Consider the following 15,103-nt stretch of genomic DNA (forward strand, 5'->3'; position numbering starts at 1 on the left):
CAGGTGCACTTGAAAGAAAGAAAAAAATATCTCCACTCATATGAAGCCACCAGGAGGAAGCATGTGCAATATCACAGACCTTGTCATTAAATAAAATGAGACAATACACATTGAAGGCATAAGTGGGGTATTAGTAGCAGCTGGACTGGATAAAGGGTGTGACTTTAGAAGGTGCTGTTAGCTAGACTTCTGGAGGGAAAGTCTATACCTTGTTCTGATTAAAACAACCAAAATGTTAAAATATTCTTCATATTGAATTGGAGGAAAGGGTGCACTTTAGGTATCACAATGGTCATGAAGATGATCTAAATGTATGCCCTACTTTTCCTATCTTGTTCTTAAGGGGATGCACTTAGCTCTTTTCCTCCATACTTCATTGGAACAATAAACCATGAGGTAGGTCAGGGTGAGGTATAGTGGCTGGCCCAAGATCACTCAGTCAGTTTCCTTGTTTAGATAGGACTAGAACCCAGAACTCCCATTTCTTGGGGCAATGCTCTAACCTTAAACGTACCACAGTGTCTCCGACCTACATGAATTAATCAAATTCATGGATGGAAAGTCACCATTGTTAGTGCAGACTAAGTACTGCCTTCCTATGTATAAACACAATGTTTCAGTGCTGTTAGATACAGCCATCTGTAAGGGTTATAAGCTTTCAGAACCATCTCTTAGAGCTTGATCACACAAGTGAGATTCTGCGAGGAAGCAGGAGTTAAACAAAAGTTAAGTACAATTCAAATTTAAACAGAACTTGCAAATTTGGGAAGTTTATCACACTGAATTGCTGCTAAAACAAAATAACACCAAGTTAATCTGCAGTTAAAGCAGAGAAAACCAGCAGCTTTTTAAATTTTCTTTGTTCCAAATTTAAAAAGCTGCTGGTTTTCTCTGCTTTAACTGTGGATTAACTTCATGTTATTTCACCTTAACTTCGATGTTGTGTGATAAACCTTGGACATTTCCAGGTTATCTTTGTGTTATATCGCATTTAACTCCTATTTTCCCACAGGATCTCGCTAGTGTGATAAACTTCTTAGTCTCCTTATGAAAATGAAATAATGGAAATAGAATCCATTGTCTATTAAACAAACAAACAAAAAATAACAAGGTGGAAGTTTATGAGCTCCATTTTCCTACACCGGACATCCTTCTCTATGAACGGATATCTCCCACAGATGATGGAAGGGGCAGAAAGTATTTTCCTTTTGAATTTGCTGTCACTGTCCACTTAATGCAATGGGCTTTCGCTGACAAGGCTCTTCTGTCTCTCCCATTTCCCCAAATACCCTTGGGTGTCAGAGTGCAATGCATAAACTTTTATAGTGTCAGTTATTCCTCTGAGGCTGTTTTGACATTTTTGAATGAACACAAATCCATAATAATAATCAATGGACGCACAGTCCCAGTGGAAGCTTGCAGTGTCAGCTTTGGCGGCAGTAGTTTGAAGGCTTTATTAAGTCAGCTGGCAGAAACAGCCAATCTCTCAGCATTAAATTTTATGACAAGGGGAGTGGAGTGACTGAACCATTTTCTTTTTCTTCCTGTTACATCCCTTACGTGGTCTGGTTTTCAAAATCACAGACATTGATTTTTAAAATGCCCATGTGTGTAGGAGTGTTACTGGCAGCCACACTATACTGTAACATTTATGATGTCTATAAAGTCTTCTAGCATTTTGTTCTTTTCTCCAAAGAGCTTTAATGCCAGGCATCACAAAGGTTTCATGCTGAAATCTTCTGTGGCAATCTTTAGCCAATGTCATTTAAAACATTTCTACGTCAGAGCTGTTTTAACACAGGCCAAATTGAAGACAGACATATACTTCTAAAATGTGATGAGATTAAATACGCTAAGGGTAGGTAAATATTCTGTTTATTTTCTTTAAAAAAAAATCAAAAAATCAAAGTGCATCAATTTCTTAATACATTTGAATGAAAGAACGTGCGTTTTTAAAAGCAAAATAAAAGAGGCAATGTGAGAAAAAGCAAAATTTATAAATTTATCCATTCAGGTAGAGGGCTTTCTGTGCTTAGCCCATAAATGTAACTTTGAATTCCTAAGTATTCAGTCATATGTTATTGTTACTGAATTAGGATTGTCATTTTTAAATGATAGAATGCCATCTAAATGGTGAGCAGGTATAATATGGGAAGAGGTGAGCCTCTTGAATTTGCCCAGTGCAAGTGGCAAAGAATTTTGTTTGCTTGATTTTGGTTTAAGAATTATGAATAGATACACATTTATTCATAAGATTGATGGAAATAACGTGAATTTATTTTTAAAAAAGAGTTAAATATGAGAGAAAACATAACAGACAGATTAGTACTTTCATTCTTCTTATCAGGGTTTCCTGAAAGTCAAGAAACATATCCTTTCCACCATTTATTAAAATTGGAATATTTTCTCCACCCCTAATACACGATTTTCACAAACCTTTACAACATTCCCGATGCTAGTCTTTTCATGAGAACCATTTTGCACATACAGCCGTCAGTCTTCAAGTGTCTCTTGCTCAGATACACAGAGATTAAGTCTGGTCGCCCACAACTTCCTTGAGAGAACCACCTTACACTTTGAGAAGAGCTGATATATTTAGCAGTCTTTAAACTGGTAGCCTACTGTGTCCAACCTTTGCCCCGGGAACAGTTGAAGCACTTAGATAAATGGAAGATCAGATGAAGGCTTATATACATTACACACAGTCACTGAAGCTTTCCAGGTTGTTGCTACAGGTTTAGATTAGTCATTGTTGAACCAGCGTTTAGATACTGGGGGCTCAACTGTGGGGGGTTTTGTGTTATTTTATTTATTTTTTTGTTAAGAATGGCTTTCTCAAAGACCATACCTTTGAAGTGACATTCAGAATCTTTTCTTTTGCAGCCATTCCGTAGAGTGACGTTTTCAGTTGTGAGTCAGCCTCAGGACCCACATCAAGGGTCATTGCAGAGTTGCTATGACAGCGGTCTGGAGGAGTCAGAAACACCAAGCAGTAAGAGTTCTTCAGGGCCGAGGCTGGGTGCCCTTCCACTCCCAGAGGACAACTACGAAAGGACTACGCCGGATGGCAGTGTTGGTGAGGCAGAGCATATGGAAAATGGTAGGGGCAAACACAACATCCACACACTCAACTTACGGTAGTGACGCCACACAGGGTAGACTTGTCAAGAGGTCAGTTGGAAGGAAACCCACACAAACATGTATTTTAAAAAGAAGCATAAACCCATGAGGCAGTAGCAAGCCAAAGGCTGGCTGCAATCCTATACATACTAAGCTGGAAGTAAGCCCATTGAATGCTGTATGACTTACTTCTGAGTAGACATGAATAGGGTTGCACTTTTAAGCATTTCTAAGCCCTCCTTCCATTTCGTGCAGAGAAATATTGACCCTGCTCTTTGACTTGAAATCACATTAAGGCTTGGATGTGCTTAACATTTGCCTGAATAGTAGGCACTCCATTTAACAGAGAATATTTGTTAAAATAAGGAAGTCATGCAACTTAAACAAGCCAACAAACTGCATAGCTGACATTGTAAAGTATATCTTTAAAATATAATCACAGAGGTGGCCAAGCCTTTTTAAATATTCCTTTAAAAATTGGTAAGATAATAGGTGTACTATTTGTCATGTTTCTAGCAATTGTAATTATAATTATCATTATTTTTTATCACATTGGACTTAGAACTTTTTTTCACTGGTTGCATGCACATGATACATCCTATATTTCTTGCTTCATGTATGCTTATTATAACAGGGACAGGATATTGATGGTGAAAAGAAAAGGACTGTATTTATAGTTATATCCTATTGTCTGGGGTAGAGCACAAACCATAAAGTGCCCCCAGCATATAATAGTAATTTTAAACTGCATTTATATGCTCCTTCACTGGATAAAAGCCACTGTGTGCTGGTACCAGTGACAAAGACTTTGTCTTTTATCTAAGAAATTTTAATTCACACCTTTATTCTAATAAATCTGAAGTCCAAAAAGTGTTAATTATGGTGGGGGGAAAAGAAAATGTCTTCCCTGCCCCAGTCTTCTGCAGCTTTGCAGGAAAATGCCATCAGTACATTTCTTTTTGAAATACGGGTTTATTGATGTCAAAGCCAAAATTACAATGTGTTTCCCAGCACTGTATTTAATTTCCCTACAACTAAATACCATTTTCCACAATGTCCCATTTTTGTCTTTTGCTTTAAGTGAACATTTTTAAAACCCATTTAAAGGAGAGAGAGAGAGAGAGAGAGAGAGAGAGAGAGATTTTAAGGGTTTGTGCCCCCATGCTTTTACTTGGTGGGTCTGACATCTCTTGAAATCAATTATATTGATTTCATTGTTATACCTTTAAATTATGTTCTTGGCAGGATGATGGCATCAAATGAAACAATGTGAATTTATACACAGACATTTGTACGTATAGATATAAAAGCATAAATGGATGATGTATTGGAGTTGTCTGGAATCAACTATAGATTTACTGTGAGTCACTGTTTGTTTTAGTTTCCTTTTGAGAGTTTTATATCAGCACTTAATTACATGTTCCAATGGTTTGGTTCATCTTGACATCTCAACACAATAAAAAACAGAATGGTGGGGGGTGTGTGTAGAAAAATCTTACATGAGAACAAGAAATTGTGGCTTCATTTGTTCTTTCCTTAGTCCCTGCATTAAGGAGAATATAAAATAGCATTTCTGATTATTCTATTTGTTTTGCACATAAAGCACAATGGTGCTTTTGGAAGAGATAAAGAGAATTTAGATAAGGAGGCAAGTTAAACTAAATTCAAGAGCCCACACTTATATTCAAGATTAATTTGAAGAAATCAAAGAAGGAAACAGTGTTTTTAAAGAGCATTTCCTGTGATTACAATCTCTAATATATTTCCTATCATCCATACAAGATTGTCATGTTCCTCTGCTTGTATGTTGTTGTTGTTATTCCTTTGGTATGGGTAACTACCACATAAGCCATGTAGTATCTTGTCAAGCCTGGAGTTAATCCGTGATAAAATGCCATGGAGTCCAGGTCCTTGGCATAGAGGAATATTTAGAACATGATTATATCTAAAACAACTACAGATAATGGGTACCTATTAACGGAAATGTCAGTCTAGACCAGTGGTTCTCAGCCTGTGGGTGACGACCTCTTTGGGGGGGGGGTCGAACGACCCATTCACAGGGGTTGCCTAAGACCATTTGAAAACACATACTGTCTATCTGATGGTCTTAGGAACCGAGACTATTGGTTGGGGGTCATCACAACATGAAGAACTGTATTAAAGGGCTGTGGCATTAGGAAGCTTGAGAATCACTGGTCTAGACTAAGTAACCATAGTTACTTGTGACTCTCTTAAAGTGGCCTCATTTTGAAAGTGCCACTTTCAGTTATGTCGGGCCCAAACAGATAGGCCAAAATAAATCTGCTTCGGGTCACTTTGAAGGTATGCTATTTAAATGACGCATGCGTCCTAAGAGGCTGGAAGCCATGCCAAAGCCATGCTCCAGTCTTAAGGACTGGAGCACAGCTTTGGCACAGCTTCTGGCCTCTTAAGATGTGTGTGTCATTTAAATAGCATACTTCCAAAGTGGCCTGAAACAGCTTTATTTTGTCCTGTTTGGGCCCGTCATTATCTTGGAAACAAAGTTGATCTCTGTCCCTTTGGAGAACACAAAGGCACAAAGAACATAAAACCTAGCAACTCAAGAACTAGGTGATTATCTTTAGGCAGTCAAAAAGCCTTCTAATGTCTACCAGGGCATTCATCAAAGCAGAAATTGGACTGGCTCTGCTCAGTGAATTTGTATTATGGGAATTGCCTCTCTTAAACATAAACATTTTGCTGAAGCAAATTTAGCTTCCATTTTTATGATGTTAGTTGCCTTAGGTCTCATATGGGAGAAAGCTGATACGTAAGATCAATTAATCAATCAAAATATTTTTTCTGGGGAAAAAAATTCATATTTATTATGAATACTAAGTTCTCATTTTTATACATTTCTCTAGGATATAACACGATCTCCTCCCACTCGATCATATAATTGAATAGCAAAAATTAAAATTGGAATGTTCCAGTTTACTTGAGAGCCTATAGCCATAGGAGCTTATCGCATGAACATTTAACCCAACTGCACCCTAACAGGATGCAGCTGGGACACGGCATGCAGGTGGTAATTATCAAACATAATTTGCTTCTGGTTCCACCGGCCAAGTACAGCCCGGCTGCACCCTGGCTCCCAGGCACATTTTGGACACCACTTTTCAAAGTCAGGAGCTTTCCGACTTAGAAAAAGCAGCCTCTGAAGCATGCCTGGGACCCGGGCTGCAGCCAGGCTGCACTCTCCCGGTGGAATTGGTGATGAATTACATGCAGTAATTCCTGCCTGCATTCTGTTAGGGTGCAGTCGGATTGAATGTGTTTGAGATAAAACCCATATTTAGACTATCACTCATTCTTAAAATAAACACAGAGATACTTGTGCTTTACATTAAAACATTAACCCAACTAATAATCAAAACTAAAGTTGACCCATTGAATCAACTGGATTTATATAAGTTTTACCATATAATAATTGATCAGGTAAGTCTATACTAGCTAGGTCTAGCAACGATAGACTTTAACTTTGTTCTTAAGTTTGCATGGTTAGCTGAGTCTCTTGTGTGTTTAAGATGAACTACTGACTTCTTGAGTATTTTTTATATGTGGAAATAAGAACCACAGTCTTTTCCAGTCCTCCAAAGTAGTTTCTGCCTCCAGAACTGAAATTGTGTTGATAGATTGATATTTATCTAGACACAACTGAGTTTCTTGACACATATGTGAACATTCTTATACATTTAGGAAGGGCCAGTAGTTTTATCCAACCAATGTGCTTATAGACTTGGTCTGGCCAACTAGTTCTCCTGAGTGAGTATAAATCAGTAACATGAGTTCTCCAAAAAGTGGGTGACATAGTGATAGAAACTATATTGTGCCAAAATTGGTCTTCTGCTGTCACTGTCTAGACTTGATTTTTTAGTAGCAGCATGTCATCTGCCTCCAGTAATTCTTGTTGGCACTGGCCTGTAGGTAATGACAGAACAAGATGAAGTGCACTTTTGCTAGTCTGTAAATGTAACATTTGACATTTGAGTGAGGGTTTTCTTTTTCTTTTCCCCCCTCAAACTTCAATTCCAGCTTTTAAGCTTGCTTGTTCTAGCTTCTGGAATCGATTTGTACTGCCTAAAAATTTGTTTAGGTTCATCTCTGGAATTAATAGATTATTCTGACATCAAAAACATGGGAACTGAAACCTGTGGACCAGTCATTTGTCACATTTAATTGAAATCCAGGTAATCTCTTGTATCTTGCATGGATGGGTTTTAATCAGAGGCTTCACTGAATTCTCCATCACCTTTTCCCCACTACTCCATGGGAACTGGCCTTTTTAAAAAGGCATTTTCACTCCTAATTGGAGCAAGAGCAGTATCGTGATTTGAGCAGTGGACCACAACTTTGGAGAACTGGGTTCAAATCACCACTCAGCCATGGAAACTACTGAGTGATTTTGAGCAAGTCACTTTTTTTTTCTGCTCAAAGAAAACCATGGCAAATCCTTCTGAACAATCTTGCCAAGCAAATCGTGTGATAGTTCACCTTATTTTTTTAAAAAAAACCTTTATGTTTTATTTTTTACACTACAGTGTAACATAACAGTACAGAAATCTATAAGCAGATAAATGGTGATGCTGATACATAATCTTGCTGTGTCAGTCAGTATCTTAATTATCCATAACAGTGATGTGATTTATTTAGTGTTTGAGTCCAAATATGACATTCAATGTCCTTCTTTCAAAACTCAAACTGTCCAATAGTACTATCCAACATCCATTTTTATGAACCATAGGATCTGCAGTTCCAGAACCAGATCTCATGAGCTTAATCCATGGCATCCATGTTTCAATAAACAACTCCTCTTTTTGTCATTAATTAATGCTTATTACTTTCAATTGTTTTTTACTCATTCAAAACCAAGTCCCATATTTCCCTCTACCACATAAACATGTCCCAGTACATGTTGTATTTGTTAGCTGCCATCAAGTCGACTTTGACTCATGGCGGTACTTAGCTACCATTATTCTTACTAGGAACACACACACACACACACACTTGATGCATAAGATCCTTATTCCTTCCCACAAAAGAGGAACAAGCAGAAAAAATATAGTCATATACTATTTGTTGTTTAGGAAGTGGTTTAGTATCTGCTGCCAGAAGTCTCTTATATTGAGAATGTGAGCCATACATGTAATATTCCTAATTGTTATAGGTTCAAATATTCACTGTTCACAGTCAGTGTGAAATGGCTCAATTATAATTAATTAGATATATTTAATTTGAAAGTTTAGAAAGATAATTTCTTGAGCAATCAGCTAAAGCTTTTTGATTCCTTCATTGCATTTTTTGGTACAGTGATGGAAAGTGGACATCTTTAATGGAGGGCTTGAGAAATGTCTTCTTCTTTTCTTTACCAATTACCATGCTTGGTGGGAAATTCTGATAATGCAAGTCCAGTGAGTAATTTACCCAAGTTTTGTCCAATGAACATCTCTCTTCTTCTCCCATTATTACAAGGGAGAGTCCTGGATTTTGCACAGTAATATGTCTGGATGGGATGGCACCACTTGGTGGGCTTGTACTGAACTTGCTAGATGCATTTGATGGGGATCCAGCTGTGCATGCCTACAAATCACATGCAAGAAAGCACAATTATATATTAATCTGGGCCAATGAACTGGAAGTTTTGCAATATGCACCAAAAGAGTATAGAATTTAGCAAACGTCTGATTTCAAAGTGATGTTCATTCAACTTTAAACACTTCAGCTATTACTATGAACACTGCATCAGATGGGTTATGGATTTACTGAACTATTCATGGGAATTTTTCTTGCTCATACCCCAGACTAATGTTTAAAATTTGCAGAAGAGTACACTCCTATAATTAGAGCCAGTATGGTGTATAGGTTAGAACAGCTCTGGAGACCAGGGTTTGAATTTCTGTTTGGTCTTGGAAAGCTACTCTGTTTCCTTAGGCTAGTCACACTCTCTCAGCAGGAGGCAAAGACAAATCCCTTTCTGAATCAATCTTGCCAAGAAAACTCTGATAGATTCACCTTACGGTCATCATTAGGAAGTGTATGTTGCCACCATAAGATGGCAACACACACTTCCATTCATTCAGTGGGGACTGAGTAGCAGAATATTTTGCTAGGTTGACCACATGGTCTTAATATTTACAGAGGTAAGGAGAAATGTTCAAATTTGATCAACATATAGTAGCTTGATCACACCTGTTTTTAGAAGTAGCCGAAACATCTCACCTCACTCCCATCCCCTGCCCTTGATGTCAATGTGTATTTTTTTTACTAGAAACTTCTGCCATCTATTTAATATTATATACATATTTATCTGTTTAGCCCTGCTGGGATGGTACCGCTTCACAATATATAATGAAGAGTCAAAATTACAGGATTAATATTCTGTCCCCTCATATATATGTGAGAAAACCTACCTACAGAAAAAGTTTAGGGGAAAGGATTGCTAGAATCATTCTCTGTAACTTGCAAGCTTTCTGTGCACATGTTCCTTTTGTTCTGCTTACATTCAGGAAAACCCATCTTCATTGTGCTTTGTTATATTGTTTAGCAAAGGCAGCAGGTAGCTCCCATGTCAGTGAGGTGATAAATCTGTTCCAGATTTTGTTTGAACTTTAAAAAGCTATCTACAGTGCTCATCCATTTGGAGGATCGGGTTCAGCACCTTGGACACCTTCTTTAAAGTTTAAACTAAAACCTGGAGTGAACTCACTATCTCCCTGTTTAAATCACAGAACAAATTCAGCACCCCACAAACACTGAATCCACCTGACCACATCAGTCCTGAACATACATATTATTTCAAATTGGTAGAGCTTCAGATTTTTCAATGTACATGTACTTTTATTAATGCCCTATGTTTTAGGAAGACACTATTTGAACCATGTGTAATGATGTCTGTGGTATGAAAAGACATTTAAGTTTCAGACTTTGTGGTTTTGAACCTTCAGATATAATTAAGAAAACAGATGTTTCCACATGCAGTGGAACTCTTAGATCAGTCCTCCATCTGAGATAAATTGCAGAGAGCATAGTCCATAGTAATAATTGACAAGATTATTTTCATTATATTACAAATCCTCCAGTGTTCATGTGTTGATCCCTGTCATTTCAAGACTGCCTTTTTATCTCAAAGTGTAAAAATCTAAATACACTGAGGAAAGATGTGTCTTCTCCAATGATTGAAGTGTAAGCTGTCTGATCAATACAGTCTGGTCTTATTTGAAGGCTTCTGCTTTGACCCAGCCATTGCTGAGATACTGGGCAGTTTTGCTGTGTTCCTGTAAATCCCCCACCTATAAAACCTCCCCTTTGATTTTTAATGGTGAGATCACATGGATAGACTCTCTTTGTTCAAATTAATGGTCACTTCTGCATTCAGGAGCAATTGGTGGGCATGAGAGCATGTAAACAAACTCTACATTAAAGCAGACTTTCCCTGCGTAGTTTATCTCATTCTCAGAACTGGAGATAGGACTGAGAAAAACACTTCAGTTTTTAAAAATATTTTTCATGCTCTAAGGAACCTGTGTTTGTCATCATACAGTCTGACCCCCTTCCCCAGGCTTTGTGATTCTCCTGGCTATCTGTAGAGTCAAGTAACTGGAAGGCAATCTCTATATGATTTCCCTTTCTCCATTAAAGTATGATTGGATGGGAATCATGTAGCCTCCAAGATGTTGCCAGACTGCAATTCTCAACAGCTCCAACATATTTAATAATGAGGAATGCTGGGAGCTGCAATCCAGCACGATTTGAAAGGCCATATGATTCTCATCCCTGTTTCTGAGATATTCACATGCACACATTGCATTTCAAAGTCTGAAATTTAGGTTGTTATTTTATGCATCCCACTAGTTACAGCATGCTGAAGAATGACTGTACTTTGGAAAGCTTGCTAATTATCCCTATAGCAGGACCATAACTTGTAATGACTAATGCAGTGGTTATATAGGAATGTAAGTTCCAGAGCAGAAGTTCAAAATACAAATGTTGATTGCACTTTTTACTTATAATTGTTGTACTAATTTTGAGGTTTCACTTTAAATATTCTAAAGAATTAAACAGACACAATATTTGTACATCTGAGTGCATCTTGCATAGTTTTAGTTAAGTCTCTGTTTATAGATGAAAGATTTTCTTCAGAATAAGCTTAGTATTTTGTTGGAGTAATACTTTTTGACTGTGTTTGCCTTGAAAGAATGTCACTGAGGTCTTTCACCTCTTTGACACCCAGGAATATTTTTTGCATTAGTAAAGAATTTAATGACAAAAAGAAATAATATTATTAATAATGTAGGAACTGCCTTTCTGATTCAGAAGAAAACTCAGTCTAGTCAAGCATTCAGTGAACAGTGAATCTGGTAAGCTTAAATGCATAGAGATATTCTGTCTTTGAAATACGAACTTCATTTTAACTGTGATGGTGAATATTTTTCATAGATTTGTCCTGTGCTGTTCTTTCTCCACCATTTCCACCCCTCAGGAAGAAGAGAATGCTTTTAAAAATAACAAAATTTACTTTTCTAGTTCTTACTGGTAATCTGTTACAATTTGTTTTCTGAAAGAAAATGCAGTTTTTGTGTGAAATACGTCTTTTCTGCAAACAAGATGGCATTTTCTGTGCAAATTCCCAACAACAACTTTTTCAGTTTTCCTCTGTGGTAATAAAAACAGTACAAAATTTACAAAGCGTTACATTTATGAAATGTAACTGTTGTCACCTCAGTTGACAACTGAGTTCACTTACAGTGTTTGGGAGTTACTGCTAGTGATTGATGGATCACTAAAACCTTGCTGTGATCTTCATGAAACCCAAAATTTGGTGATACTTTGATAAAGTATATGGCTTATAGTATAACAGACAGACAACTATTTTAAATTATAGCACCAATTTCTTCATCAGTATCCCCATATTGATAACGCATATTCTTCCTATATTTAAATAGTACTGGTTAAACATTTTACAACTACAGTACTTATATCACAATGCTGTTTAAGGAGCTGGCCTTGACTTTGAAAGTACCCAAGCCTTTACAAATGGTTCTTCTCCATAGTTAAAATGATGCATATAAGGTAGACCTGACTTTTATGAACTGGATCTATCCAAGGGTTGTGGCTTTTGTATTAATATATGCTTAAACAGAGCATCTTTAGAAGGAGAATAGAAATGAGAGCTACTTATGCAATCTGAACATGATCCTTGGGTGGTGCAAAAGTTCATCATTTCAATGGATGTTCCATTTCAAGTCTTTACATGCATTCTGGCAATTCCATGCAAACATGTCCTGAAGGCTTTTTTTCTTTTTCTTTTTCTTTTTCCTTTCTTTTTGCATTGTGTCTTTGGTATTACTTGATTGATGGGAGAGAAAAGAAGCAAAGCAGGGGGGAAAACTAAAGGTTAAAATGTAAAGGACAGTGAAGTACCATTCTTGATAATTAAAACAAGTTTTAGCACAGATCCCCCCCCCCAAGATTCACAAGCTTAGCCCTTAGTACTCAGTTCTAATTTAGTGGGAGTTATGAATATAAATCCCTTTTGAAAAGAGATTAGGTAACCCTTGGTTTCAGAGAGAAGAATGAGCAATTTGTATGAGAAAAAGTCAAAAGAAATTGAAGCTATAGGGTTGAATTAACTCTGAAAGTGTTTATTTGTGCTTTCCAAGCAAATGGGTAATTAGAGTTGGCTCATGACCAAACTATTATACTTTTAATTAATGACACATTTAAAATAAAAAACATGCAGCATCCATAAAGTATAAAATCCAGATTTTAAGTGTGATCATAGTACCAAATATAGCACAAATGGAGTGTGTAAAGGACCTAAAAGCCCAGAGCACTGTGTGCTTCCATTACAAAGGAGATGTTTAGATAGTCATCCAACAGTGTTTGATTAATTTGTGGCACCTCAAATAATAAGAAGACAATTGTTATTCTTGAAATCATTTACAAAGGAACTTAAACAGAAAAAGAAGTCTGATGTGATGAAATGCTTGAAGATTTTGGTAAACTATGGCCCAAAACAGATGATGCATGCCCCCGGATTGTGCCAAAGCTGCACCATGGCTGCCTAAGGCAGCCCAAACACAGCCACAAAAGGAGCACAAAAAAGTACTCCTTGCCAACAGTCCATTGCAGACCATGGTGGTGCCAGCCTCAGGACCGCAAAGTCTAGTCACTGTGGTCCTGTGCCGAATGGGAGGCTGCTTCAAGCTGCTGTTCTGTTTGACCCCATAATCTGAAAGAGGATGGAACCATTTGATACAACATAAAATCTTTAATGGGACATCGCAATAAAATACTGGCAACATTTATCTTGACCACTGAAATGAAGGTGAACAACAACGTGTGTATGCACATGCACACGTGCACACACACACACATGCATATGGTTTTACCAAGTGCAAAGTATCATTCATATAATAATCAGATGCCTATTGGACCTTCTGCTAGGAAAAGAAGGCAGTAGCTCTCTCTTGCCTTTGTCCCCCAACAACTAATTCATAAACATAGCTTGTATTATTGGAGATAATGTACAACCACAATTACTTGTAGGCATTGTAGTCTTACATGCATTAATTCGAATTCCTTCTGAAGTTATGTATGACCAATGCACAATGCAATGCTCTAGTAAGTGGCTACAGTTACAGTAGGTATGGATTTATATATTGTAATTTAGATCTTGGTGGGATGTGGTGGCTTACTGGTTAGGACACTGACTCTGATGATTGCAAGGTTGGCAGGCTGGCTGTTTAAACCCAAGCATCACATGATGGAGTGAGCTCTCACCACTAGTGTCAGCTTCTGCCAACCTAGCAGTGCGAAAGCCAGTAAAAGTGCAAGTAGATAAATAGCTACCACTTTGGGGTGAAGGTAGAATGTTCCATGCAGTCATGCTGGTCACATGACAATGGAGTAATCTTTGATGGTGCTGGCTCCCTCAGTTTAGTAACGGAGATTAGCACCGCCCCCTACAGTGAGCCATAACAATCCTGTCAAAGGGGTAACCTTTACCTTTACCTTTTTAGTGTAGATCTTGCACTAATCTAGGGGGAGGATGCCTACCTTTGTGTTATTATGCTCCAATGCTGTGTACATGTACCTGGGAGTCAGTTTTACTGAGTACCCATTCCCACTTACATTTAAACTGGTTTGCGATTTGCCTTTGCTCCATGTTGGTGAATCGATTCCAAAAAGTCCATCATTCCCATTATGAAAGCAGATCTTTTCATTATCCCCTTGCAATTGTTTCTTTTTTGGCACGATTGTCATCCCCACTAGTTTGTGCCACTTCAAAATGCATACCAATCATCTGCGCATAATTGGTGATGTAAGCGGCAGCCTGGCTTGGTAACTATATATATTTTTTAACTGTTAGACAATTCGATTCATTGGTTTTGCAACTACTTGCCTCACTGAGCTGCCGATCGCCCGGCTTGCTGCCCAACTAATTGCAAGTAGTTGCAAAATCAGTTAATCAAATCTTCGATCAATTTTTTTTAAAATCATATACCCATAGGTTACACCACAAGCACAAAGTCAACACTGAGAGGGGGGGAAATGGTGGATCTACCAAAAACTGAAGAGGGATAGCAAACACCCTTTGCCATTAGTCCCTCCCCTCCAGAATGATGTGATTTAGATTCGTCGTTCCCACTTGTTGAACACACTTCAAAATCAATTTTTTTAAAAAATAACCACCCAAAAACTAGTGTCAGGAAAAGTCAGGGTTTTTTTTGCATTTGCCTCACTTCATCATGAAGTCGAACTCAAACACAGTAGAATCAGAACCAGTTTCAAATGGGAACAATGGTCATATAACCTGATCAGCAATTCACTTTAAATCATAGTGGGAATGCGGCCTGACTTGGTCTGTCTGTGAAGCTTGTTCTGTTCCAAATTGTTATTTTTTCCAGTGACAGTGTCCATATAAGATTGCAATTTTTTTCTTCACTGAAATCCTAATGAC

General features: G+C 37.6%; 1 protein-coding gene across 7 annotated transcripts in view; it reads left to right on the forward strand.

Moving 5' to 3' along the window:
• PCDH7 (protocadherin 7) overlaps nt 1-15,103 on the forward strand; it is a 467,742-nt gene that overhangs the window by 210,901 nt on the left and 241,738 nt on the right. For 4 of the 7 annotated variants that reach the window (XM_042469336.1, XM_042469337.1, XM_042469338.1 and 1 more), the window contains exon 2: nt 2,884-3,100. The exons of 1 other annotated variant lie outside the window; for it this stretch is intronic. In XM_042469336.1, the coding sequence (XP_042325270.1) occupies nt 2,884-3,100 (217 nt within the window). The remainder of the gene's footprint in view (nt 1-2,883; nt 3,101-15,103) is intronic. 2 more of the 7 variants (XM_042469340.1, XM_042469341.1) reach the window with 2 other exon arrangements.

The sequence above is a fragment of the Sceloporus undulatus genome, chromosome 5, assembly GCF_019175285.1.
Source record: "Sceloporus undulatus isolate JIND9_A2432 ecotype Alabama chromosome 5, SceUnd_v1.1, whole genome shotgun sequence".
In the NCBI taxonomy this organism is placed as follows: domain Eukaryota; kingdom Metazoa; phylum Chordata; class Lepidosauria; order Squamata; family Phrynosomatidae; genus Sceloporus; species Sceloporus undulatus.